The 27,250-nt window shown below is 40.1% G+C and overlaps 2 protein-coding genes across 7 annotated transcripts in view; one reads left to right on the forward strand and one right to left on the reverse strand.

The window, feature by feature from the left end:
- CG42324 (uncharacterized protein) overlaps positions 1 to 27,250 on the forward strand; it is a 38,449-nt gene that overhangs the window by 5,965 nt on the left and 5,234 nt on the right. Inside the window, exons 1-4 of one of the 6 annotated variants that reach the window (NM_001274440.1) lie at positions 7,299 to 7,332; positions 7,433 to 7,867; positions 26,309 to 26,392; positions 26,477 to 26,681. In NM_001274440.1, coding sequence (NP_001261369.1) covers positions 7,748 to 7,867; positions 26,309 to 26,392; positions 26,477 to 26,681 — 409 coding nt within the window. In that variant the 5' untranslated portion in view covers positions 7,299 to 7,332; positions 7,433 to 7,747. Of the gene's footprint in view, positions 1 to 7,298; positions 7,333 to 7,432; positions 7,868 to 26,308; positions 26,393 to 26,476; positions 26,906 to 27,250 lie in introns of those variants that run through there. The other 5 variants (NM_001274442.1, NM_001274441.2, NM_139562.3 and 2 more) reach the window with 5 other exon arrangements.
- Positions 5,421 to 6,242, reverse strand: CG43074 (uncharacterized protein). The gene is made up of 3 exons (NM_001259675.2): positions 6,159 to 6,242; positions 6,047 to 6,091; positions 5,421 to 5,968 (listed from the first exon to the last, which is right to left on the reverse strand). The coding sequence occupies exons 1-3, from the start codon at positions 6,207 to 6,209 to the stop codon at positions 5,516 to 5,518; spliced, it is 549 nt and encodes a 182-aa protein (NP_001246604.1). The 5' UTR covers positions 6,210 to 6,242; the 3' UTR covers positions 5,421 to 5,515.

Below are 27,250 nucleotides of genomic sequence, written 5' to 3' on the forward strand. Positions count from 1 at the left end.
CACGGATTTTCCAAGTCTCTGAACACACACAGATTAGGAGGAGGGGGGGGGTGGGGGGTTATGGAAAGGATATGGAAAGCCGGAGGAAAAGCGGCAGGAAGGAAGCTGAAAGACAAATAATTCTACAACCCGTGGCGACACAATTTGCATAGTAAATATTTTAAATGCCAATTAAAATTATTAGAAAAGTTGGCTGTCTTGTTTGCAGCATTATTATGAGTAAACAAAAGTGCAACAAATTGTTGTTTACTCCACAAACTAGGTATTTGTTTGAGTTAGCAATTTATTTATCATTTGCCAAAAAATAACAGGTGTATCCTTAGTTTCAATTATAAACAAATGTGGTTATTATGTTATCATCAGTCAATTTAATTTAATAACTGATCATTTTATGGTTCGTTATTTCAACTAAATAATTACAGTTTACTGTTTGCATATGCGATTTAATTAGAAACTCTCGCTTAAGTTTGCAGTTGGCTTAACAATTAAAATCACTGATTCAGTTTCACTAAGAATTTTAACCACATGCACCAAATTTAGCACAACTAAATTTCTACCAAAAAGTTAACGGCTAACCAGATTTGGCAAATTTCAATTTGGACCAGAAAATTTGCTCTACAACAAATTGAGTTTGCTTGCATGCAAAAAAGTTGGCTCTTTAAACATTCAAATTTTGCGTAATTGACTAGAAATTGGTATTAGCCACGCACATACGTGGCTTTTGCCCCCTGCACACAATTTGCCAAATTGCACGGATACTACTAACAAAAATGAAATAAATAGGGTGCGCGGAAAAAAACAAAACATAAAAAAAAAAACAGAAACACGCTGAATGTTCCTCAAAAATTGCTATCTAAATTGCAAATTTTGCGGCCAGAGTAATTGAAAAACATAAACCGCCGCCTGGTTTTCCCGCCTTTCCCGGTTTTCCTGACCTCTCTCCTCTGGATTTTAAGCTTGACTACCGTTCGCCATTTTTAGTTATGCAGCATGGGCAGCAAATTAAATGAAAATCGTGCTAAAAATAGCCGGCTCAATGTGTCGCAGCCGCAGAGCAGAGCAGATATCCTTGCCCCCGCCCATTTTCTACATTTTCCCAGCCATTTCCCGCCAGCCCAACCATTCTCTCCCCCCCCCCCCAACAAGACTTTCCATCTTTCAGCGGTACAATTACAAGAGTGTTGGGGCAAAATGCCTCAATTTACGGCAAATGGTCGTCATCGATTTCCGCTTCGCGTTATTCGATATGTATTTCAATACACTGCGAAAATAGAGTCACATTCAATCAAAATGTTATATATAATTTCAATTAGGCTGTGCTTAGTGAACAGCTTGAAATATACAAAAATTGAGAATGAAATTATATTTGCTAGGCATGGAAATAGCTAGCATAGGCCCGCCTTTAAAGAATTTTTCTCTCTGTAGGAAAGGGACTCTGGTTGGAATTTGGTATGTGCGTGTGTTGGTTGAAATGATTTCGACATTTGGTTTACTCTTTCACTTCGTAACTCGTTTCACCGGCTTTTCATTTTTATGTATTTGACATTTTGCGTTATGCGTTCAAAATGCCATCAAAATGTGCATAAATTTCGCGTGTCTTTCTCGGTACGTGTGTGTGTGTGCGTGCCTCAATTTGAATACAAAACGATAACTGGCTCATGTACGTATGTACATATGTACATATATGTACATATGTAGTTCAATATTTGCCAGCGTTAAGCTACAAGCGTATTAACATAATGTGTCAGGCGAAAATTGTGCGGAATATTCAACACGACACAGATAGGCACAATAAGAAATGCGCCCGGATACATACAACTCACATTTGGGGTCCTTCTGTGCGCTTAACGATAATGCACAGTGGTTTCATTTAACTATTTGGCTTTAAGAACATAAATTGCTTAAATGAAAAACAAGGGAAATATAAAAGTATTTAATTTATTAGCAAAAAACCAAATGAAACCAGTTTGCTTTAACTCAGCACCAAATTTAAAGTACATATACTATATATACATCGAATTTCCCCAAAAGGAACAAGATCCTGTTGAAATAGCGTAAGGAATCCATAAATTTAAAATGAAGCCGTCGTAGTAAATCGCTTCGCAAATTGTAATAGAACCCTAAGCGACTGCGTAGAATTCTATAAATATGATATTGAATGGTTTGCCACTGCAACCATTATCCTAATTACACAGCCACACACCCAACTAGGACCACTGTCGCCTCGTTAGACACACAGCACACATATCCTCGCATCGAGGAAGTCATAGAGAATTTTCAGTTGACTGAAAAATATGACGACAAGTTGACGCAACTCGGCGAACTGTCAGGCCAAGATGAGGCATTTTTCCAGCTGAGGGACTTCGCTGCTTCCCCATGCCAGACTTCTCGTTTATTCCTGTTCCTTCAGCTGTCAGTCGGTGCACATCGGTGCCGCCGCTTAAGGACACTCGGAAAAAAAAAAATTTGCAAATCGATGTTCAAAAATTCAACACAAGCTAAATTGCATTTTGAGCAATCATTTATTCAGATGTCTTAAAGAAATGAAATTGTTGCATATCTTTAGTACATCTTTTTTTTAATTTTCATTATTTTAAGTCGAGTTTTTTTTCGACTGCAGGACATTCATGAATAGAAAGGCCTGCTGGAGAATCGAAGTGAACGAGATTGGGTGGGAAAACTGAGGCCCGTCACGTATGTTTTTGTGCCCAAGCATTCGCATAAACATTCCTCGTCGGGATCTCGAGTTGCGCCGGCTCCTTTCCTTTCCATTCCATTCCATCACCTTCCTTTCGCTCACTGCATCCTCGCATCCTGGCTTCTCGTCCAGGACATTGGCATTGACAGGCCTGCGTCGCTTTGCGTTAAATGTCAGCGCTGCTACTGGCCCCAGTTTTATTTCCTTTGCGCTGGGGTCACGGCAATTGACCTTCCATTCATCATCCAACGAGGTTGTTTGCTCAAGCACTCTTGTGTGCGTTTCCCGCTGGGTCCTGTTCCAATGCCCATTGATGTTTACCGCATTTGTTTATCGATTGAACCGGAGAAAATTCGCGAGTTTTGGGTTACTGAAACAACAAGGACGAAATCGAGGTGGTTGCCGACTTTGGCTAATCTGTAATTATCCCCTCAAATGATGCTGAACTGTAAAGTTAGTTCCGAAAGCGGAAAAAATACACAATTTAAGGTTTTCTGAGTACAAAAGAATCGGTTCATTCTTTCTAGCATACATAAGTATATATAAGGGTATCTAAAAAAAAAAAATACATTGAAAAATGAGTAATTTATAAAATCACATACATTTCCAATTAGAAATCAGTGTCGACACATCTCCTTTTACTTTATTGTGAATTGAACTTCGTAATGATGGGAATTATTCTTGTGTTGCAAGTCTACACTTGGGCGCCACACTTCCGGTTCCTATATCTGTGTAAGCCTTTGTGTTGGTGAGAAGAAAAATGACGGGGAAAATGAGCAACCGAATAACTGTAAATAAGCAGTGAAGGAATGTGGCAACATCCTCGGTAAGACCGATAAGAAATTTTCCCGCGTTTCACTGTTGCTTTTTTTTTCGGCACAAAAGGCAACAAATGAAAGACAAAAATGCTTGTGTAATGAAAGACTTGAGCAACATAATAAATAATGACAGGGACACCGAACTACCCAGTTTTTTTTGTTTTGCCATTTTCTCAAGCTCTCCTTATTACTTTCTGAGTTTTCCAATGCACTCCAAGCAGAAGGATGACAATTAGAAAAGCCTTTTTGAGGAGTCATCAGCGTGCATGGGAAAAGTCGATGAGCAGCTTTTCCTTTCTCCAAGTTTCACTTAAACTGTGCAAAATGAGCAGCGAATGGATTGAAGTGGGAGTTTCAAGAAACAAAAGGGAGTACTTGATATTAGATGATTTCTTTGAGTAGCTTTTACCGCTCGAATCTGACGTAAAGTTGGATTAAGTTGGTTACAAGTGGTTTACATGCTTTACAAATAGCAACACTCGAATGACTTTAGAACTATGTACTGATAACATATTATAACCGGATTTCCGCTGCCACCTATAATTTATGGTTGATTAATTCACTGGAGCGATCATCTGTAATGCGACAAAAAAATTGTCACCTTAGTTTACAGATATTAAAACGAAACCATGACAGTAAAATGAAATACGATTTAAACCGAACATGCTGTATTGAATTGCATTAAATCGGAAATAAAAACTATAATCTAGCCTATTTTTCAGTTTACAACTTAATCCTTAATAATCAATTAAAAATGATTAACAAATTGTGTAAAAAACAGGTAATAACTATTAACTATTAACTATAACTATTAACTATACGGAAAAACTGATTCATTTAGCTTGTTAAGTTATTTGTGTACATCAAAACGAAAAACATTTAATAAATTATTGAAAAACTGGCCGCTGGCAAAAACCTAACATAAAAGCAGGGAAATGTGGAAACACGAAAATGGTTTTAATGACCGAAGGCAAACAAATCATAGAGGGAAAACAAGTATCATATGCCGGGAAAATGTATGCCCACATAAATTTGTACGAGTGTGTACCTAAACTGAACCGGAAACTCACACATGTGCAGGCGAAAAGCAAACTTTTTGGCCAACTCTTCATCATTTTGGCCTCTAAGAACACCCCGACGGCACTTTAACCGGTTCCATTTTAATTGTTACCGCCACCTTCCTTCCGCCCGGCAAATGCTTTCCAAATTAATTAATAGCATTGTCTGTCTTTGGCAATTTGCCACGCCCACACACACACAAACTATAAATTGAATTTTCTTATGCGTTGTTGGCAGAAATGGAGTGCGAAGAAAAATTATTTGGCTGCTCGAGCAGTGGGAAATGTGGGAAAAATCGAAAGGGGCCAGCTCAGCGAAGACGAGGAAGCCAAGCAACTGGCACACAGGCCGAAAATCCTTTTTTAATTAAATTTTCTGTACATTTTGCAGTTTTTAGGTTTGAGCGCAGGCGACAGGCGAGTTTCCCTCGCCAATTCCTGTCGCTCATATGTGACGAAAGGAAAACTCATGTGGTTTTCCAACGCTTTCAAGGAGTCCAAAGGAGTAACCAAAGACAAAGTTTTCACTGGTGACATTCTGGCTGCAACTCCTTCCTTCTCGTTTTTGTGTCAAGTTAATCCAATTAGTTGTTTGCCAACGTAGTTTGCACTTTGATTCCCGGCCATCTGTGTCGGGACTTCCAACTAAACTCGAGATTCCCCAACTTAATTGGACAAGCCGGAGATGGATGAGTATTGATATTGATAACCGCGTTATGGATTAGCAGAGGTCGTGACTTGAGTGACAAGGAAAAGCACTCAGTAGCACTCTTCTAACTTGGCAAATAAGTGCTTACTTTTTAATTTTTGCAAGCCGGTATGAATCATTTCTCCAATTTGAATGTTCTCACAAGTATCATATATATATTTGAATCATTAGGTTTGAGTTATAAATATAAGTAAATACATTTCAGATTTTTTTCACTTAGACTGATTGCTGATTAGTAAAGAAAATAATCATTATAATTATCATTGATAGTGCAAATTGCTTTGTTAATTATTAAAGTGTTTGATTTATCTTGATTCGAAAGTGATTTAGCATTCCTAAGAGCTTCTCTTTGCTTCAAGTAAAATTCTGAGCAATAACTATTCGGTTCCTGGGTAGGCAGGATATTATTGAGGGCCTCTATGCGCTCATCAATTTGTCGTTCAATTAAAATGCGTTGTTCATTGTACACATCAAAGTCTCTTCGTGCTTCTATCTTTTCTCTCAAACGACCCTGGTCCCATTTTACCGCGATGCGTATGAGGTCAAGATTACGTGTGAACTCAGAATTACCAATGCATTCACGCTCATATGTGGTTAGAATATTCTGAAGATCATCGGTTATTGTCTTATCGAGTGCAGTGTAGGGACTCACAGTAGTTGTTTCAGGAGTTCGTGAGGATGGCGCCTAAAGAATATGTACATATATATTTAGAGAAAAGGATTACGCATTCTTTAATGGCTTTTAGGGATTTCAAGATTTTACCGTCGTTGTCGGTTCGGTGGTATTCGGTTTACTCCCATTCTCCCCCTGTAAAATATGTTTGAAGCGTACAAGGAAATTAAATATATTGAACATTTTTATTGATCACGCTTACCGTTGCGCCAACAACTATTCCGAGTGCAATTAGGCTCCAAATCCAAACCATGTCGTATTGTGACCACTGTAACCACTTTACAATGGCTTCAGAGCTTAGCACCGTGTTTTTATAGGGGTCGACAGTGGTTCGTAATTCTAATTTAGATAGACGAAATAGGAAATTCTTCAACACCTGTCAGTTCAATATTTCTGTGTCTTATCTCCAGCAAAATATTGGTTTAGTGACAAAACGCAACGGAATGTTTCTTTTGTTAAATGCCTTTTTCATATACCAACATGTCTATATATATCAATATATGTATATATTACCGACTAAATTGCTTTAGTTTTAAAGTTCTCTTATTACATACTAGAAATACAAACTATTTTTCATGTTTTAATGATGTTTTCATTTTCTAACCATGTTCTTTGAATAAATTCGTATATATGTATACGTTGGACTGATTAAAAACTTATCGAAGCCAAAGCTCTCAGGTATTATCTCTTTTTCGGTTCTCTTCAAATGATCTCTCTTGTTTCATTTCACTCTCTCAATGTTTGCGTGCTGTATAATCCACAATTACACTGCGCTTATCAGTTGTCAAGAGCTCCAGATCCATGTAGCCTACCCTGTATCTTGTGGGGTATATGAGTTATAGTGTATTCTCTAAATTATTTGTATAAAATATACTGAAAACAATGCACTTATCATCAAATGACTAGTAATTACAGAATTAAAAATTTACAAATTATGATCTTTTTAACTATTTTTGATACTTACAAATAAATTAAAATGAAATATAATGAAATCAAGGTAATTAAAATATTTCCGACTAATTTGACTAGGGTATATAACCTTACACCCCACCCCAAACCACTGATTAATACCTTATCTGCAGCAGATGCTGTACGTTATGGGTTAAGTCGAATCCCCTTACCCCTGGCCCACAAATTCCCGGGCATGACGAGCATTTTTATGACACAGCCCGCTCAAAGCTTTTTAAAATGAGGTTTTAAAATTAAGCAAAAAAAAAAAAAAAAAAATGGAAATAATAACAACACACAAGGAGAGGAGATCCGCTGGCAAAATAATGAAGCTGTCCGCAGCATTCTACGGAGTTCGCTTTGTCCGGGCCTTTTCAGTGTTTTCAGTGCGGGTACTGCAGTCGAAACCGTGTGACACTCTGCGTCCGGTATGCGTTGCTGTTGTTGTTTTGTGCTCTCCGGAAGCAAAATTAATTACAAAATATTTACAGCTCATAATTTCATTTTGCGTGTTTACTCGTTTTGCAGGCGGCCACAGCGGGCAACCCGAAAGCGGCAGAGATATCAACTGCAAAATCGGCAATATCCACGGCGACGGCAGCACCGGCTATAGCTGCCACGCCCCTTGCCACATCCGCCCCCGCAGCAGCGGAAATCGAGCAGCTGCAACAGGCGTTAATCGAGAAACAAACGCAACTGTATGCCCTGGAATCGGCCTGTTTGAGGGAAACGGAACGACAAGTGGAGCTCGAGGATAGTGTGATAGCGTGGCAGGATAAGTACGATCGGCTCTACGAATCGCACAAGCGGGTTCAAAAGGTCAATCAGAGCCTGGAGGACAAGATGCTCAAGCTGGTGGATCGAAATGCCGGCGAAAGGGCACAGTTGACCAGCGATGTGGCCACTTTGAGTGTGCGACTCGCCCAGGCAAACTTCAACATCGCCAAGCTGCAGAGGGAAATCGTAAGTACAGAATTTACTTCTATGAAATTTTAACTTTAATTAGAACGCAATTGAGGGGTATGCAATGAACTATATTGTGTTACATTCTTTCTAGAGAATTCATTGTAGTGATCTCACATTGGTCTTATCTCTCCGAGGAGACAGCAAATCTGTTGGCATTTAAATCATTTTTGATGATTGCTCTCAGTTATCGTGAAATTCTGAATTAAAAACGCCTTTAGTTAATATTTTCTTTCTTTGTACAGCCCTTCGGGTTCGAAAGTCCCAACTCATTAAGAAATTTGTTCCCTAACTTGATATGAAAAGTCGAAAAGGTAAAACGAACTCAAAGGAATACCCACCATAAAAGTTACTTTGTAGCAACCCAGCTGTTTGACAAAAAGCGCCACTTCCATCGCTCCATTCCATGACAATTTTGGGATTCCGAAAAACGCGGCAGTCCAAACAGCTTAGAGTGGATTTCCAATGTGGCCAAGACCAAGTCTCGAATTTAACAGCTGCCACAACCAGTTGAAGTCCCCAAAAACCCGCCGCTCCGTCCGGATTTCAGTGCAACCAACTAATTGGCCGCCAAGTTCTAAGAGGAAACACAAACACTTTTAAGTCTGGCTGTGAATTTGGGTTTTTTTCTTCCATTTTTTTTTTTTTTACGGTGAGGAAGGTAGACCACTGGGAGGGGGAGGGGGCCCCAGGTCTAAACAAATGAAAGGCGGCAAAGCGTTGAAAACTCAGAGTTGCACTTCTACTTACGACAACTTTCCACAGCCCGTTTTGTAGTTTGTTGCGTGGGAAAAACTAGAAAAGTTTTCCAATTCAGTTTTGTTTTTGCCATGCTGCTGCGAAAAATACGAATATCTGCTGGCGAAAAAAGTTTTCAATTAACGCAAAACAGTAAAAATGGCAAGAAGGGAAAGCAGGACGGCGCATCATATCGAAGGGGTTGGCCGGGAAACCTTTTAAAGGTGTCCTACGTGTTTCGGGCGAGGTGTTTGCGCAAAGCGATAGACCATGTTGCACACAATTAGTGGGACATTGCCCAAAGAGATACACTTGCAAAAAAAATCGCTACTCAATTATTTCTTAAAGTCTAAAAGCATCGAGAGCTGGATTCCTTCGAGTAGTTCGAAAGATATTAGTTTGAAGTCCTTTTAAGTTTGTTTTTATGAAAAAGGTCCATAGTTTCCTAAATGGCAACGTTGCACTTTTGCCAAGTGCAAGCAAACAAGAAGCTGAAAATGAGCAGAGTAGAAAGTGAACTGAAATTGAGGAGGTGCTACAGCTGCAACTGCTTTATTAACTTGTTTTTTGCCTGCTTTGTTGTTTGCCCCATCGCTTTTTCCTTGCTGCGTCGAGTGTTTGCGCAAATTAATACTTAAAAAGCATTTCCACCTCTTCAAAAGTTGCACAGTTTCTGTTACGTTCCGCTTGACTTTGCTTTGTTTTTCCATTCGTTGCTGTTTTGTGCAGCGTTTTATTTTTGTCCTGGCTGCCACTTTAGAAATCCTCTTTTTTTTTTGTTTCTCACAAGGAGGCTCCTGCAAGTATGCAATGCTTTTTAAGCGGTTTTTTGACCCCTTTGAGAGCTCCTATGATGTTTTCAAGGGCTTTTGTCACACACACAAGTGCCGTGATTCGCATTTTGATTGCTGACAGGAATCGAAAGTGATGGGGTGTGCATTTTATTGGCGATCAAAAATAATTGAGCTATTGTTTTGAGGATGCTAAATTTAAGTGAGAGCTTAAAGATATTTTTGGTATTTGTACTGTAACATTTAAGCCAGTTCACGAATATTTTTGTGGCGAATTCAAAATGCAAGACCACACTACGTATACGTAATATATCCAATTTGAAATACTTACGTTTTTCAGACGAAAGTTATAAAGTTTCTTGTTAAGTTAGGGTACTTTAGTCTCCATAATTTCCCGTTTCCAGATCATTTTTCATTTGCTATTTTTTCGCCGTCTGTTTGCTTGCAAGTCTACGAATTTTTGAAGTGAACGAATCAGACGAGACAGAAATGTAGATAGGGATAGGGAGTTTTGGGCGGTGGAGTTTGGAACGTGGAGCATGGAGCGTGGAGCGTGGAAACAACAATGTCAATAACCTTTTTGCCAGTTTTCGTTCAGTTCAGTTCTTGGCCCATCTTTCTCCTCCTGTCACTTCCTCGCATTCCGGCTGATAAAAAATCAGCACTTGGTCATGGACTGTCGCTGCGTCACGTGCCTGACTGCGGATCTCCCGATGCCATTTACCTTCTGGCTACCTACGTTTCTGGCCCCCCATTCACCATCGTTGCCAGCCCCTTTGTCGCCCCCCATCTGTTTTGGCCATGGTTCGTTAATCTGACAGTGGCTTTTTGCATGATAGCTCGGCATTTCCGTTGCAAAACACTTAGTCGCATACTCGCCCGATGCTTCAATTTCAGCTTATGGTCCTGGTGTCCCCCCCCCACTCCGAACCCTTCGCATGCACCCTGGATGTGTCCTGTAATCCTCCCAGGGCCATCATGCTTCATTGTTGTTGCCTGTTATTATTGTTTACCGCTCTTACGGGAAAATGCTGGCTGAAGAGCTCGAAACACAGGGCATTACAGAGGAAGAAATAGACAAATTGTGTTTTGATCAAATCTCCTTCGGTCATTAATTTTCATGGGCAGTTATCGATGCTACCTGATGTCTTTGGGGAATAGTTAGTCATGTTAATTCAACTAATCGAAATTTGGTAAAAAAAACGTTTATATTGTCAACTAAATAGATGTAGATTGACTTTTGAGTGGAAAGCTTGTCGAGAAATTTTATCGGATGGCGATTTAAAGTGAATAAAACTGTCGTACTCAGAAATTAATGTTGCATACTTTACGACACCATTGACGTGCTTTATAGTATCTTGAGCAATTCACTGGCTTTATTTCTTACTGTGCACTCTATAATATGCTGCTTCCGTTTATGCCTTTAAACCTAGCCAACCCCGCCTGCTTTTACATGACTACCTCCATGGCTCATTCTGCGGCTTCGTTCGAATATTTTAAATCGCCTGCCAGGAGGCAGACACCCAGGACAACAACAACACCATCGTTAGCCACGCCCTCCTTTTGTAATTCCCACTTGCATTAAATGCCGAGCAAATGTAAATATGCTCAGGGGCTGTCACCGTCCCTTTTACACAGATGTGCTTGTCCCTTTCGCTTCCGCATGGTCCCAATGCGCCGTCTCCGTTGCAACTGGAGCAGATAAAATGCAGCAGGACTTCACGTGGCGGACTATGAACCGATTCCCAATTCCCGCTGGCACCATACACCATCTCTGCGTTGGGGTCTCAATACCCTGTCCCTTTCCACAATAACATACCTTCCATTCCATTTTCCATCTCTGGTTTTCCTTCCTTGGTAATGACGCGCTTGTGGTTTGCCTTCTGGTCTGGCTGGTCCGGATGGCTCCTGTTCCACCTTCTGGACCTCTTGCATACGTGTGTGTAATTAATGTTTTTCACCTAAAACACAGAGAGAAATTGGAAAGGCAACTTTACGATTGAAATAGAAAACAGGACGTTGGGCGCCAATTGTCAGAATTTCCACTTTAGGCCCCGTGTTGGGCGCCAATACATTTTACACAAGACTTTTACGATAATATTGCTGTTTGCTTACTTTTAAACAGTGTAATTACCAATTTTCTTGCGGTGCCCCAAGCACTTCAGTTCTTTCCGCTTTGCTGGGGATTTTCCCCTGTTGCATGTCCCACTTTGTTGTACCGGTGCAACATGGCGTATAAGCGATTGTATTGTAGGCCTTGTTTATCGGCTGATAAGCAAGGCCCAAGAAAGTATGCATTGTCTAGCAAACACGTTTTTCTCCAGGGTCCTAGTCATCTGCTTTCCTTTTAAGCTTTTGTGTGTGAGTGTGCTTAATTCCTTAAAAGTTATTTACATATTTGCCTAATGTGGCATCCCCACTAAGCACTCAGCCAGCTAGCCGGCTTAGGTGGTGGGTGAGCGGGTGAATGGTGTAGTGGTTGGGCGGTGCTTTTTGTGGTTAAGTGTGTTGAGTTGGCTGCCGTTTGGCTTGCCAGTTGTCAGTTGGTTAGTGGGCTTGTTGGGTTGGTGGGTTGGTTGGTGCGAGTGAGCACGGTTGAAATTGCTTTTTGGCCCCAAAAACCCAATCTGTCTGTGATTTAACCGACAATAAGCCGAATCAAATAATAGAAATTCCGGAGTGATTAAATTATCAAATGCTTTAAGCGGGTTGGAGTCGGTAATGAGACAGGGCAGGCATCGAGTTATTTAATGAAATTTTGCAGGAGATTAAGCCAGATGGTTGTGAAAATAAGGAGCGAAACAACGAAGCTTATTAAATATTTATGACGGATTTTGGAAGGCTTATATTCCGTTATGAATTTATATACACTTTGAATGTTTTAATTTGGAAAAGCTATTCATTTGAACTCAGAATCTACCACCTTTAATATTGCTCTCTCAAAAAATAGTTGATTTAATTTCTTATTTTTCAGTCTAGCCTAACCTGAACTGAATTTTAATTAAATTCACATACAAATTGTTAGCAACATCAATTATTGTTTACCTGTGAAAACATTGGAACTTTCATCAAACTGGAACACAATCCATTGTTATTTTCCATAAAACGTTCAGTTTTAATTTCAAAAATCCGTAGAAATATTCCGCCCATTTGCTGTGGAACACTTGATCCCCTCCCCGCCACGCCCACATAAAGAATATGCGAAAATCCGGCATTCAATCAACGGGCATCGTCGCCTCTATAAATCCCCGGTGCATATCCCCCATAATACCCATAACTATACGTTATCTGCGAGTGAAGGCAAAAGTAAACAATTCGGAATTCCTTTCCACTTCATTCTGTACTGCCCATGCCCACAAACATTTTTCCAGTTCGTTTTGCGTGTTCGGTCCTTTTTAATTTCCCCGCACAAACAATGGAAATGGTTCCGGGTGCATGTGAAATGAACCAAAACAACGACAGTGGCAGTAGCAACACGACCGGAAAATATGCGGCCAAAATGCACGTAGACAACCACCGCACCGTCGAGCAGAACCGTAAACCGTAAACCGTAAAACACACGGAAACACACGAAAAACTGAAAGTTGAACCGCTCCAAAGCGGAAAACACGGCCAAAAAGAAGTTGGGCAAAAAATTGTTTCATATTACAGCAATAACAGTGCGGAAAAATCAGAGCCGAGTTTTCAGTCATGATAGGAATCCATTTTGGCTTTGGTGGTCGGGGCCACATAAAACCTAAATGCTAAAAAAAAAACCCATAAGCGGTGGGCAGAAATTACCCAAAAAAAACACAGGTGCAAAAAGCAGAAGTTTGGCCAAAAAAGGTAAATTGGAGGAGGGAAAAAGGGGATAAAGGAAGCCATAGACACACACTAAATAGCCAAGGCAACTGGCCAGGATGTGCAGGTTTACATTCGAGCAAACTTTTCGGGCTATAAATGTCTATTCGGGCGAAGAAAGCAGAGAAACGGATCCGGCCATATATACCAATCCAAAAAAAAAAAAAGGACAAAGTAAGTGGGTGTTGGAGGATAGGTAAATTGACTGATACTCCCATGCAGATGGATGGTTTCGATAAATTGCACACATAGTTGGGCAAACTGATAGGTGAAAGGATATATAGATCAGCAGGCAGATTAATAGATTCTCTGGTAGATTGATGGATAAAGAAATTGGCAAATAGAAGAACAACTTGTTCTACAATTTTCTCTCTGTAAATTTTAAAAAATTTACCTTTCCCAATCAAATAACAAAGACATTTATAGCTTCACGTACCATCTTAAACTTTTGAGTTTAGCTTCCTTCCCCTAAATATACATTTTCATAATTGCTGAAATATAAGATAAAATATATGTACATAAACAAAGCCCAAGAATAGCGGAGAATAGCTCTTTCTCATACCATTTTCTCTATTTCTGCCCTTGCCACCCATTTTCCTTGGCCATTTAAGTGGCAGACTGTTGCTCGTGCGCCGCGTTTTTGGCCCAAATGACGGCCTTATATTTCGAGCCTTTGCAACAAATCGATATTTTAAGCATTTTAATGTCTGCGCCAAACGCAAAACGTTGGCGCCAAGTTCCGAGTTGCTTTTTTCGTGCTCAGGGTTGAGTGTCCGTGTCCGTAGCCATGTCCATGTCCACGTCCATGGTTGTGGCGCCATCTATATATACTTTGGTACACTGAAAGAAATGCCACCGAAATCATTATAATGTGGAGGGCAATGAATAAGTTAGAAGGTGATAAGTATTGAACCTCTAAAGAAATGCCACAGAAATTTCTTAAAGAAAAATCAATCTTTAGTAATGTATAACACTACAATTTTCTATAGATTACACTACATTTTTTCCAGTACAATTTCATAGCTATTTCAGCCTTAATTGAGGTTCAACCCTAGTGCCGACTACATGTGCACCTCATATTTTTTATGCAATTAGCCTTAATTCGGTGAATCAATCATGATAGCAGCTTTACTTACTTTGCTCAACTTTGGTCCCTCATTTATTTTTAGTGGCCGGAATTCACGTTTTAACCCTCTAGCGCCAAGGGGGGTGCTATATTTAGTCCTACACATCGGATTGTGTCCGCTCCACATGTGTGTGTCTATATGTGCAAGAGCTTTAGTTTTGAGAGCAATTTAAGCTGAAGTGGGTTGATTTTGAACGGTTAGTGGGTGAGTGGTGTTGGGGATTTGCATGCCAAAAGCAGAAAATGCTCAAGTGGCTGGAAAGATAAATTAATGTGGCAGGTAGAAAGGAAATGCTCAAGTATACTTTACATAAATGTGGCCAATTTTAGGGCTCAAGATGTTGACGAACGCTTATCGAGAGCTGGGGAAATTGGCAGAAGCATTTGATACGGGCCAATTATAGAGGCTATCAACGGGTTTCTAAACCGTAATTGAACAAGTGCGGTTCTATGAGGCAGTACAGGGAAATCGGACCTGATACTTTATCCAAAGTGTTCAGAAACCGCCAGCGATAGAAGAGTTCCGGAAAAGTAATTTGCTAAAGGAGCTGTGGGCTTGTCAGTTACATGTCGTACCAGTTTTAACTCCACCTGCGCACAGATTTGCTATTCTCTCTCTTCAACTTTAAAACTTGTTGAAACAATTTCAAAGGTCCAGCTCCCCCCCTTGCCGAATAAGTCCCAAAAAGCCTGCCATATATTTTTATTATTTCTATAGCAACAGCACAAACATCGCACAGTGGCGTCGTTTTACAATGAAATCTGCACAATGCAAGGCGCCCAAATTGTTGGATGTAAAATCTGTTAGGCAAACAAAATGCCAAAATGAAAAATGGCAAAATCAAAAGCTGCAAATACAAATGCATATACATATATATCAGTGCATGTGGAGCGTTATTCCTGGAATTACATGCAACTTTCATGTCCGCCCACTCTGCCACCCATTTCCACATGTGTCTGAGTTCCTGAGTGGGGTGGTGTGTGTGGGGGGGGGGGGTTATGACCGGCTTGGAGTTATGCAATTTTCATTTCAAACTTTTCTCCCAGCGCTCCCAGTGCTCAGCCATTAATGCCAGCGCCAGTGTGGCCATGTGCACAAATGAGTTTTCGGTGCGGACCATTAGTTGGCAGCTTTTTAATTTGCTCGCTTCCTGCAGTGCGGCGATTAAAGCCAAGTGTCAACTGTTGTTAGCCTTCTCTGGCGTTTGTTTAGCTCTGTGGCTGATTGTCCTTCAAATTGGATGACAAAATTAGTCCATAGAGGATGCGAGAAATTCACAATGAACTCCCGAGGAAATGTTTGTTAGTTAGTTTCAGAAATTGTTTACGAATAATTGAACACTGCTTTGTAGTTAAGGCTATTGTAGAAAATGATTCAATTAAAGCCACATTCTATGGTTATTATGCCTAATGTGACCAACATGCTGTGTGATTCTTTCTATATATATCTATATTTTTCCTGCCAAAAGTTACTTTTGTTACAAGCTCGTAGTCGTCGCAAACTTTAGTGTGAACATCTATTGAAAACTTGAAGCCCAACTTAGCAGATCTCATCTGGGAGCACAATAGATCTTTAGGCGGATTGGAGTTTTCCCATTAGTATGTCCCCAGCCCCGACCATTTGTCAAATCCGATGCGTACTATTTGCCATGTAACAACTGCGAAATGGGGGTCCTGACCCGGTGGGGAAGGGGTAGTGGGTCTTGGTCTCGGGATTTGGACCCAAGAACTGGTAGTCTTGTGTCTCTGCACTTGATGTATGCATATCGAATTGCCCTTAGCGAACTGTAAAGGGAAACTTGCCTGGCTGCGGCACGCAAATCAGCAATATATCATTGTGTCTGCCGGTGCTCCACTATAGCCGTCTCTATCGCATCGGCAGAGGCTGTCTCTTTCGCTTTGTTCTACGCTAAGAGAAGGCTTAAGTGGCATGCAAAAAATTCACAACGTCTGTCCGTCAGTCAGTCAGTCAGTCAGAAGGCAACAGCCAAGTGCTGCATTACGGTGAAGTTTCCTTTGGGTTTTTATTCCTTCACCAGCTTTTCCCTCTCCGTTTTTATCACTTTTGTTGTCTTTTAGTTTCTGATTAGTTTCCTTTGGCTTCGTGGGGTTATTTATTATCTGGCGCAAAGTGTGGCAATCATTTACATAAATCAATCTTGATGGCCTCTCTTGGCAGCGCTCCGTAAAATGCCCAAGCGGGTTAAAGTGCCAGATCCTGTGCACTTAAAGAATTGGTTGTGAAGTTGTTGGGCCTACAATCAATGGAGTAAGCGACGTTAAGGAAAATTATCCGAGAGATTTGATTTGTTTTAAGGTAGTGTTACTAACACATGGAGAATAAAGCGTACTTTAGGACATTTCCTAATCAAGTATCCAAAGCTATTCAATTTTTTTTCGTCCTGTACCCATAATCCCTGCTAAGCCTTGCACATTATTACGAGCAGTTTTTACTATCCCTTAAGTAATTGGAATTTATTAAATATCTCTACGTTTTCTTTCTTTGTTTTCGGTTGGTTTCTTTCATTTGGATATTAATCCGCAATCTTCTTTGCATTTCGTTTGTTCGATTCAATGTAAGCGGATTTGTTCTTAAAATAATGTTATTCGGTTTTATTTCGCAATCCTACTTATACTTTATGCATTTACAACCATTGGGAGACGGACATTGCGCATACGCCGCGTTGCACGTGCGTTCTGTAAAACAGTTGTTCCCATTTTTCCGAATTTTCCCGTTTTTCTGCGCTTCCGTCGAAGTCATAAAACTTGTGCAACTGCACAAGGTAGGGAAAAAAATATCCAGCTTAACTTTGTTGTTTAGTGTAAAAGCTTTACAACTCGCTGTTGTTGTTCGGTTGGTATTTGTTGGTTGTTCGGTTGCTTCTACTTTTACTTTGTGCACATTATCACTTTGCTCTACTGCTTACCAGGGGGAAAACTTTGTTCGATCTTTTTCCCGCAAAATGGAAAACGTGGAGGAGGCCGGGAAAAACAAGAAAATTGTGAGCAAATAGTTTGCCTGGCACTTTAAGCACTTTGGCAACACATTTGAAACACCTTTGGTTGGTCTTTTAGCAACAAAATGGCCCCCTATATATACAGTATATATATATATATTTCACTCTCCCCTCTTTGAGGCTTCAAAGTTTTAACCCCCGAATATTGCCTTTTTTCTGTGCGGTCCTCGTTTTGGCATAGAATTTTCTCAGCACGAGTGTGTGTGCTATTTCATTTTTGGCCTTTTTTCAAGTGTGCCAGCCTGCTAAATAAATAAATTTGATATAAATATTAAATAAATAGAGCAGACGACCGGCAGCAATTGAGGCAGTCAGCCAAAAAGAGTTATGAATTTTTGCATTGCTAAGCTGCCTTGGTTTGCTGAATTTTCCATAAATCAATAGGGCTTTCAAAATGAACTATTATTCCGAATATTCAAGTTAGCTTCTTTAAGAACACACAGATATTAAATTCGTCGAGATAACTTCACCATTTAGCACATCTATCAAACTGTTGCTTCTGCGCTAACTTTTCGTTCAGAACCTTAACTATTCATTAGTACGATCAGGGTTTCGTACCTTTCCATTTGATTTATGGTCGCTGGTCGCCGACTCACTCACTCACATTCATCAATTTGGCTAAGTTATTCACACACGCCTCGAATCCTTTTCAGCCATCTCACCGTAACCAAACACTCCACACTAATTGCGACTGCTTAGCGTTGCTCTCGCCGAAACACTCTGCTTCCATTTCCATCTGCGGATACGCCTGCCTTGCCGCAGAGTTTTCTTTATTGTTTTCCATGCCCCCACATTTGCACGGGGGTTTTCCAACCACTGTTTCCCTTTTTTTGTTCGACACGCAAATAAATTTTCTTTTCCTGTGCAACGTACGTTCCCAAAGTGACGAACCAGGAAAATAACCAAAGCAAATCACATACATTGTGGGTGCACAGAGAAAATAATATAAATAAAATATAGATTGAAATTCAGACCAATTAATTTATTGAAAATTATATTAATATTACTCAAGAGAAGTAGGCATGACACTGCTTAGTGTATTTTAAAACTTATAAAATCACTTTTTGATTTGAAAGTATAACTCTTTTTTTCACGTGTACAATCTCTTTTCCTAACCCTGCAACACGTGCACGTTTGAATGTAACAATGCGTATACTTAATCCCGAGTTTTCCTTGGGCATTTGTAATTACAGTGATTCCTTCCATTCTACTTATGCTATCCTTTTTTTTTCGGTTCGCCCTTCTCTTGTTGTAAATCATAATTTGTTGTGTTCATTGTGTGCATTGTTTTTGGCATTTGGCGCCAACTGGCTGCATGATGATTCATCGTGATATGTTTTTCCCGGATTTTCCACCCATTTTCCTCGCTCAGCTTGTTCTTTTCAGCATTTCGCACGTTTCGCTTACGCAATGCCTTTTTATATTTTTTTTTCGTTCCCTTTGATTTTATTTTATATTGTGTCTCGGTTGAAACGCATTTTATGGAAAATCTGTTTTTTATCGATCCGTCAATTTAATTTTGCCGTGATTCCCACATGGCCAATGGGTATGTGAATTATTGAGGAGCATATTGATTAGCGCAAATTCCGGATTTTATAAAGGTGAAAAGCAAAGCAAAATTATTCGATTTTAGAATGGATAGGTGTCAAAGAAAGTCCATTAGTTTTTCTGCCAGAGAGTTATAGCCATTTCTAAACGACTGCTAATCAAGAGATCCGTATAAATTAGCCAATTCATTTTGTGTGTCAAACTTGGTCATAATATAGTCGTTGTCATTATCCTCACACCCCCGTCCACCTTAACTGATTTTCTTGTGTGCGAATCCTGGCGAGTGTCCTGCCGTCATGATATCCCGATGTCCTTGGCTGCTGCTGCTTTATGGGCCAGCTGTCAGCTGCGTTCGTCTCCGGGCATTTCAACGCCGTGCCATTCATGCAAATATATTGTCCTTTTTAATTAAAACACAAGCCTCACAATTAGTGCTGCACACAGAAACTCACACACACACACACTTTTTCTTGACCCGAAAACCGAAATAAGTTTTCCCCAACTCTACGATTCTTTTTAATGAAGTCACTGGGTTGATGATGTTACAATATTTGGATTTTAGATTGAAAGATTTGATGGCCTTTGCTGATGGGGCTCGTTCACGATGATTTTCCACATTTTTTCACACTGATTTTTGCCTTTTCTTGCCAGAATTAAGGGGACATTTTTCTTTATATTTCGCCAGACACACATCGACCCATATAAGCATTTCTTTCGACCTCCTTGATGTGTTTCATGTGTAATTTTGCAGTCGCTCATTAAAAATAATTACATCTGCTTTTGGTAAGAAATGGAAAGGAAAAAAGTACGCAAACCCACAGAAAAGAAAATAAAAGGAGGGTAAAAAGAAAAGGCAGAAATTCTGGTTTCTCACTCTGGCATTAAACAGAACTCTGAAAAAAGGAAATTTAAATAAGTCCTAACCAAACTCGAATTCATATTTAAGTAATTCACATTTTATGTGCTGAAGAAGGCTAGCTTTAAAATGATTTTCTTTTCGGTTTTGTGGTCAAACTTGTGATAAAGATGTCCTTGCACATATATGTATTTGCATAAATCAACAAAAACACACGCCAGGACTAAAAGATTAGCTTCATCTTTTGGGGGTTGGTCTTACTCGAAGTCAAGAAGCCTGCAAACTATGGACTCTCGAGCTAGACCAAGTGGATCTTGGTTTTTTGGATTTTCAAATCGAAGCCGACATAAAACACAAAACACAAATCCAAACAGTACACATATACATTTATGGCCATTTCCATGATTGACCGACTCGAATGTGTGCAAGAGTGTTTGGATAAGGATACGTATACACAATGTGGATATAGTGAGGGTGGCGAACAATAATGTACGACCATGTCCTTCTGTCATTCAGACCGTGCGTGATGAATAAATGATGCGCCCCATACAAGTTTCAATGATTTTGCTTTAGTTTTGCCTTTTCTTCCAGTCGGCGGAAGGCAGTCGGATTTTGATATGAGCGGTGGAAAAAGGTACATTAACTTTGTGAATGGGAATGTGAAAAGTTTGCCACGAACGAATCGAAATGATTCGGGTTTAACTGTTGATATACGAGTATGTCTTATGTTGGCATTGATTGCATTCCCAGGAAGTTTCGGCCATAAAAGGAATTTACTGGACGGGCTTATTATTTTCTTCATGCTTATAAATTCAAAATAAATATCTTCTCAATATCACAAACATACTACAAAAGTTAAAGTTACGAAGATATTGAGCTGTGTTAAACTTAAGAGTTTGTCTATGATGACACATTCGCCACTTTTATACTCCCCATGAATGGGATTACTGCCATTGCCAATCATCTTAAGGGTATCCAGCGCCCCTTTAGCCTTCATTAGCTGCAACCCTTTTAATGCTCGCCATGTGTTGCATAAAATTTTTTTGGCCGAGAAATAAAAATGTAAATTCTACAAATTTGCCACGCACAAGCGAGCATTAAACCCTTGGCACAAAAAATATATACACACATGTATGTATGGCATTGGGCATAGTAAGCCGCCCAATCATCAGTGGGTCCTGATGCTTTTTTGGCCAATTTATTTGCTTTTGGCAATGCTCAAAGTCGCATCCCCCATTCGTTTTGCACCTCCGCCCATGTCTCGCTTCATTTGGGTATTGTGCAAATTCTGTGTATTTAATGCAGTGCCAAAATGTTTAACTTGGCCCAAAAGCGGAGTGTACACAATCCCCCGATTTCCCCTCTTGTACTCCCTAAATGCCACTTGGCAATGTTTACGCTTATGCTAATTTTTGGGTCCATGTACGATGCGATCGTATTTATGGGGAAATGTTGACATTTCAGCATTTTCTCGGTCTCGGTGTTTCTGCCCAGCCAAATTTCCGTCCAACACATATATAGCTCAGTTTTTTCTGATTATACGGATTTGGATTGCAACTGCTGTAGTCCTAATTCAGTTCGGTGGATGAGGCACCTCCAGATTAATCACATAAATCCAAATGCCAGAATGCAGCCAAGCTCAAACTAATTGGGCAGATTCATAAGCTAGCAAAAAAATGTGGAATGTGTTTAGATTATAGTGTTCTAAAGGAAAAACTATATCACTATTCAGAAGTGATATTACCTTTTGAATATAGAGAATTTCATCAATTTATTTTTTGTATTATTCTATATTTGAGTAATTTTCTTGCAGTGCACTGCCATCATCTCGACGCATCTTGCTGCACTAAATGTCCTGACATGAATGACATGCAGATTCACTTAGCTCAAATGCCTGTCTCCGTCTATCTGCCAGCTGGTCCATTCGCCCACTTGGTGGTGCAGTCAACCCGCAGTGGGTGGTGCTGCACTCCACCCACCGAGACCCTGCACCACTGCTCCACCGCTCCCCCACCCCACCATACTAAACCCTTATTCTGCGCTGCGTTGGCAAGGCTTTTGAGCAACTAATTAGATTCAGCCGCCCCTGAGCCAAAACCCCCTTAGCAGTAACTTAATTTACTATGCAATTCTGATGCTCTTGTTCTTGTTGTTGTTGTTGTTGCTGTCATCTGTGGAAATTAATTTTCTCATAATTTAGTTGGCATTTGCATTTGTGGTTTTGATTTTGCGGTTGGTCGAACTTAAAGACGAGCGTAACCGCATTCGTAAAAACGTGAAATAGAAGCGTGGAAATGCCGAGAAAAATGTTAATTAGAGTTGGAAAATTACCGTGTTTAGTGGGCGTGAGGCAGTAGTATAAGCTGTGTAGTAGCAGTAGTGGGAAAACTGTGCCACATAATTAACCATAATATTTGTGCACATGCATCGTCAGTTCAGACTAACATGTGTGTGTGTGTGTGTGTGTGTGTCTGTGGGGCGGAAATCTCTCGTGGACCAAATGACACAAACAGAGCTCCAAGTTGCTTTTCCGGGGGCCATTTTCCATCCAAAAACTGGGGATGGGACCTAAACGTTTATGCGGGCCTAATCGGAACTGAATAGTTGTTAATGACGATGCTGGAGTAATGTAGGTTTGTAATTTAAATTGCTAAAACATGTATGGCCAGTTGGGCTAATTTTGTTTCCATGTACTGAAGCACATGTTGTATTAATTAAGTCTTTATGGTCAGTTTTGTACGGAATTTATTAGAAGCGAGCAAGAGCTAAAAAACCCTATTTGAAATAATTATAATACATATATTTAATTTTTAAGTATATAAAGGAAATGAACATATTGCCTTCCATTCATCTAAATGGTCAGGTGTTTAAGTGGAATTTTATGTCAACTTTAAATGGGCTATAAACACCTAAATAGTTTATGACCGCCCAATTGCAATGACTTTACTCGCATGCAACGCTTTATTTGATTTAACCAATTGTCCAGTTGCGAAAACTCGCAGCACTCGAAAGTGTAGTTTCCTCTGGCCGAATTTAATTGTTTTTCCCGGTCATAATGAATTTATTATTCATTATGAAGCTGGCACCTCGCGGCTATTTGACAATTTCGCATGCTATTCATAAACTTGCGCCCATGTCGCCTGTCAGCACGTTTTATTGGCGAATCAAAAGCCACCGCAAATGGCAAACACACATGCATGTCAGCTCGCCGAAATTTCCACGTTTTCCCCCAAACCGGTTTTCCCTATTTCCAGGAGCTCTGGCTTTGGCTTGCGGTCAGCTGTTGGTCAGCAAACAAGCGTGAAATTGCACAAAAGCCGTGACGAACTCTAAGCCAACGGAAAAGGGAGCCTACACAAAAAAAAAGGGAAGAAAAACCGCACAAGCGAAGGGACAAAAGGCAATCAGACGTGCGGCCTACGAATCTGCTCCGCTTTTCCTTTACTGCCGACCAACCCATTCTCGTTTTTCCGCGCTTTTCCTCATTTATTGCAGGTTGGCAGCCGCAAAGTATGCATGTCGCATAGAATATAGTAGTTTAAACTGACGGGCGAATTAATTGTATCTTAGGGATTACTACATATTCATACAACATCGAAAAAATGAACTAAGACAACCTTGATTCAATTCTGAATCAAGATGATTATGATCCACTCTGTGAACTACAAAATCCTTTTAAAGAGTATATCCTTTACTGGTATTTTACTTTACCTGCCGTAAAAAGCGATATCCTTTCGCCATCGCTCGCAATTAATCCCGTTCTAATGATGTTTGATTTGGGTCCAATGCCAGCATCTAACTACATGAAGGTTCATTTGGTGAAGGGGGTAGTTTTAATGGGCTGCTAATTAAATGCATACAATTAGCTTACACACGCTAATGATTCAATTATCTTTATTACTTCCCTGGCATGCACTCGGTGCTGCAATCACGCAATGCACGCTAAATATGTGGAGCATGGAGCTTTGCTTTTAATTAAAACCAATTCGGATTCGAATCGATGGCCAGTCGTGGCACGTTTTAAATTTAAGGTCCGCTCCTGGCAGTCCTTGGAATACGAGGCTCAGAGCTCAGTGCCGCAAGCACTTCATTAAAGGGTGTAAAGTTGGAAATTTATTTTGCATTCGCCGTGCAGCGAACGTGCTGAGGCCAGTTGGCCAAATGGATTTTGAAGGGCTGCCAATGGCAGTTGATGGAATGAAAAGGGGTTTTTCCGGGCTGGGTTTATTTACGGCTCCAGCTGCGCCACTAAAATGGATTGAAGAGACGCGCAACGCCATGAAAAAATAGGTCAATCAAGTTGGCGAAACTGTTGTGGGATCAAAGTAATACGATCTGTGGGAGTTAAGGCCCAATGTGCCATAAAATAAGACAATTTCAACAGTACAAACATAAAAAGTCCTTTAAACATTTAAGTTTTCCAAAATCCAAAAGATGTCTTCAAGTATGTGGTGCAACTGAAACTTTTCTATTTGGTTTCAATCATTGCAAAGGGGATCAAAACCACTTTGACTCCCCAACAATTCCACAGCAAAAGATATTACAGAAAGTAATCTGAAAATCATAATAGCAACGAGCGATCAAATACAAGAAAATACGAGTAAGCTGCTCCGGTAATCCATCAATTCGAATTGCAAGTGGAATTCCATTTCCCCAGCACAATAATGCCCCGCTTAGAGAAATTACTTTCACGCTTTGCTCCAACTGACAATCAACATTTTCGAGTTCAATCAATGCATCCGCTTATTTAGCTGCCACTTCCAAGCCGAGCCACTTGCCACTTGCCACGCCCCCGATGCCACCAATGCCCCCAATTCCATCGAGCGCCTTCGCTTTCGGCTCCCAGTTGGAATTTATTTCATTCCTATTTCATGCAATTTTTATGCATTTTTCTATTTATAAAATTGCTAGCAGCACAGTGCCCGGAGTGCACACAAAATAATAAAAATGCCAAGGAAGACGTGCAAAAGAAAAATAAGGGAAAACGAACGTAAAATGCAAGCGGCGTCATTTCGCAGTTCCTTGCGAGGCTCACTCGTAGTTTCCCATTTTCCCCGCCGCTTTTCCTTGTTTTTTTCTATGCACCGAAAGAAAGCTTATCTAAGTTTTCAACTCAACATGTGATAAAGTAAAATACGAATTAAAATCATAACAAAAGTTATCAGCTTGTTTTGATATAATTTATTATATTCGTGGGTAAATATTTCGTAGCATACTTTTGAGCAGTTTCCACTGTGATTTCAAGTGATTGTGCCATGATATGCATTTTTTCAATGTGTGGTTTTTCCAGGGGCTTCCTTTTTCACCCCAAGTGGTGTGAAAATGCAGCGTGAGAAAACGAACCGAAACAGAGCTGGAAAAATGGTTGGGCGGTGGGGCGTGTAAGTGTTGGTAAACGTGGTGCAAAATGCCGTTACTGCCATCCGCATTTTCCATTTTCCCCGAAGCCGTTGTTGCCACCATTGTTGTTACTGTTGTTGTGGTGTTGTTGTATTTGGGTCACCAATGCAGTTGTAGCTTTTCCCCCCCCCCCCGCAGTTTCCACAGTTTTTCTATGCTGTTGTTGCTTGTTTAACAAGTTCGAGTGCATCGCATTTGTGAAAATTTAAAAAGGCATCTGAAAGTTTCTCCTGTATGCGATGTGTGTGCGTTGTGCCACAAAAATAAAAGGAAAAAGGCGCAAAAAGTCAAAATAGGAGCGAACTTTTTGAGGCTCTGCCGCTGACACCAAAATGCACAAAAGCAACAGCGAAGCGAACTAAGATGGCTGTCCTAAGGATATCGGTTACTAAAGTATCCTGGAAATTCGTATTGCAAAGGCTTTCAAGGGCACAAGAAAACTAGGCTTTAATTTCTCAATCGAATCATTCTTAATTCTCAGATCAATTCGACATCAAATGTAGCAAAAGTGAGCTTGAAAGGTATTTTCTTTAATTCTTAGGTACCTTTCTCATAGGCTACTTTAAATTACACTACTTATTATATTGTAGGTGCAAAATCTATGATAACTTTGCCAGGACCCAAGAAATCCTTTCTAACCCATTACACCCTCAAATCGGGAAAGTACCCATTGAAAAAAGTTTGCTTAACAATGTGTAAAAGGGTTTTTGGGGCAGGAGACGCGGCAAGTGAACTTTTGCAGTGGCAGGAGTCGAGTGAAACAAAACGAAAGGCAAACATATTTGACATTTGCATACGAAAAGTGTCAAAAGAACGAAGAAGCTACACACCCAAACTAACCCATGCAAACAGACAGGCAAGCGACCGCACAAACACACTGAGAACAATTTTGGGTTTCTCTAAAAGTAGCTACTAAAAACATTTATTTTCCTATATTTTTTGGTTAGGATGGGATATAGCCATAGGAATTTATACTTTAAGTTACTGCAGTGTGATGGTAGTTATTGCATACCTATCATTTCCTACTGCCTAGTCATTTTGTCGCAGTGTAGTGCTGCTCGTTTACGCCACTTCCGTAACGCCTTCTTATCTGTGTCCTTTCTGCTCTCCTTTCTTCCTGCCCAGGAACGCTACAAGGCCGACATTAGCCTGGCCATCCAATTGCTGCAGTGCAAGCCGGATAGTTTTGTGTCCCAGAAAGTGTCATCGGTGGGTATCCTCCGACGTGGAGTATAGAATGTCGTATACCGTCCATATAAATAAAATGCTAAATGATGTATTCTCTATGCACAGCTACCCATTGATATTCAGTCGAAGGTGTCGGCGTACATGAGACTGGAGACGAACTCCCACTCCGATTCCGAGTGCAGCAATAGTGGAGTTGGCGTGGCCACCACAGCTTCCTACAAAGTGCTTCCGGCCTCCGATTCGCCGCCCCCATCCGCCTGCCCCTTCCCGCCCACGGCCATGGTGTATTCGATGAGGGGAATCGGTAGGTGTTAGTAGACCATGTTGAGCCTTATGATTTTTTTTCTCATTTCCGCCTGATTTCGAATTTTTGATTTATTGATTTACGTTTTCTAGGCAACGGATTCAATCACGAAGACTGCGTTAAGTTAACAATATGATTTCGTTCCCTTGACTGCATTTAACAATCATTTTTTGCACTTTCAGCCATCACATATTTTATTTATTGTTCATTGTATTCATTTTATTTGCTACAAAAAAAAATATTTTAAAATTGTTATTTCGCTTAAAATAGTTTTACAATAAATTCCATAAATTTTTTTTTAATTTACGCAAAAAAAGAGTTCTACTTACAAGCATAACTGAACGCATTGATTTTATTGGTTTGATTGGCATTTTATGAGAGACTGTGAAAGTTTACAATTTGATTTCTGCCCAGTAATTGCATACATTCCACATCATTGTGCTCTGTATTGCCATTCATTTCTGTTCGGTTCATTTGCATTAATTGCCAGCATTTCATTTTAATTTGTAGTTATTATTTCAATTTTTTCGCTTGATTGTTTGCAGTTTTTGTTACCATAATTGCAATTTTAAACA

Source organism: Drosophila melanogaster, chromosome 3L, assembly GCF_000001215.4.
Source record: "Drosophila melanogaster chromosome 3L".
Classification (NCBI taxonomy): domain Eukaryota; kingdom Metazoa; phylum Arthropoda; class Insecta; order Diptera; family Drosophilidae; genus Drosophila; species Drosophila melanogaster.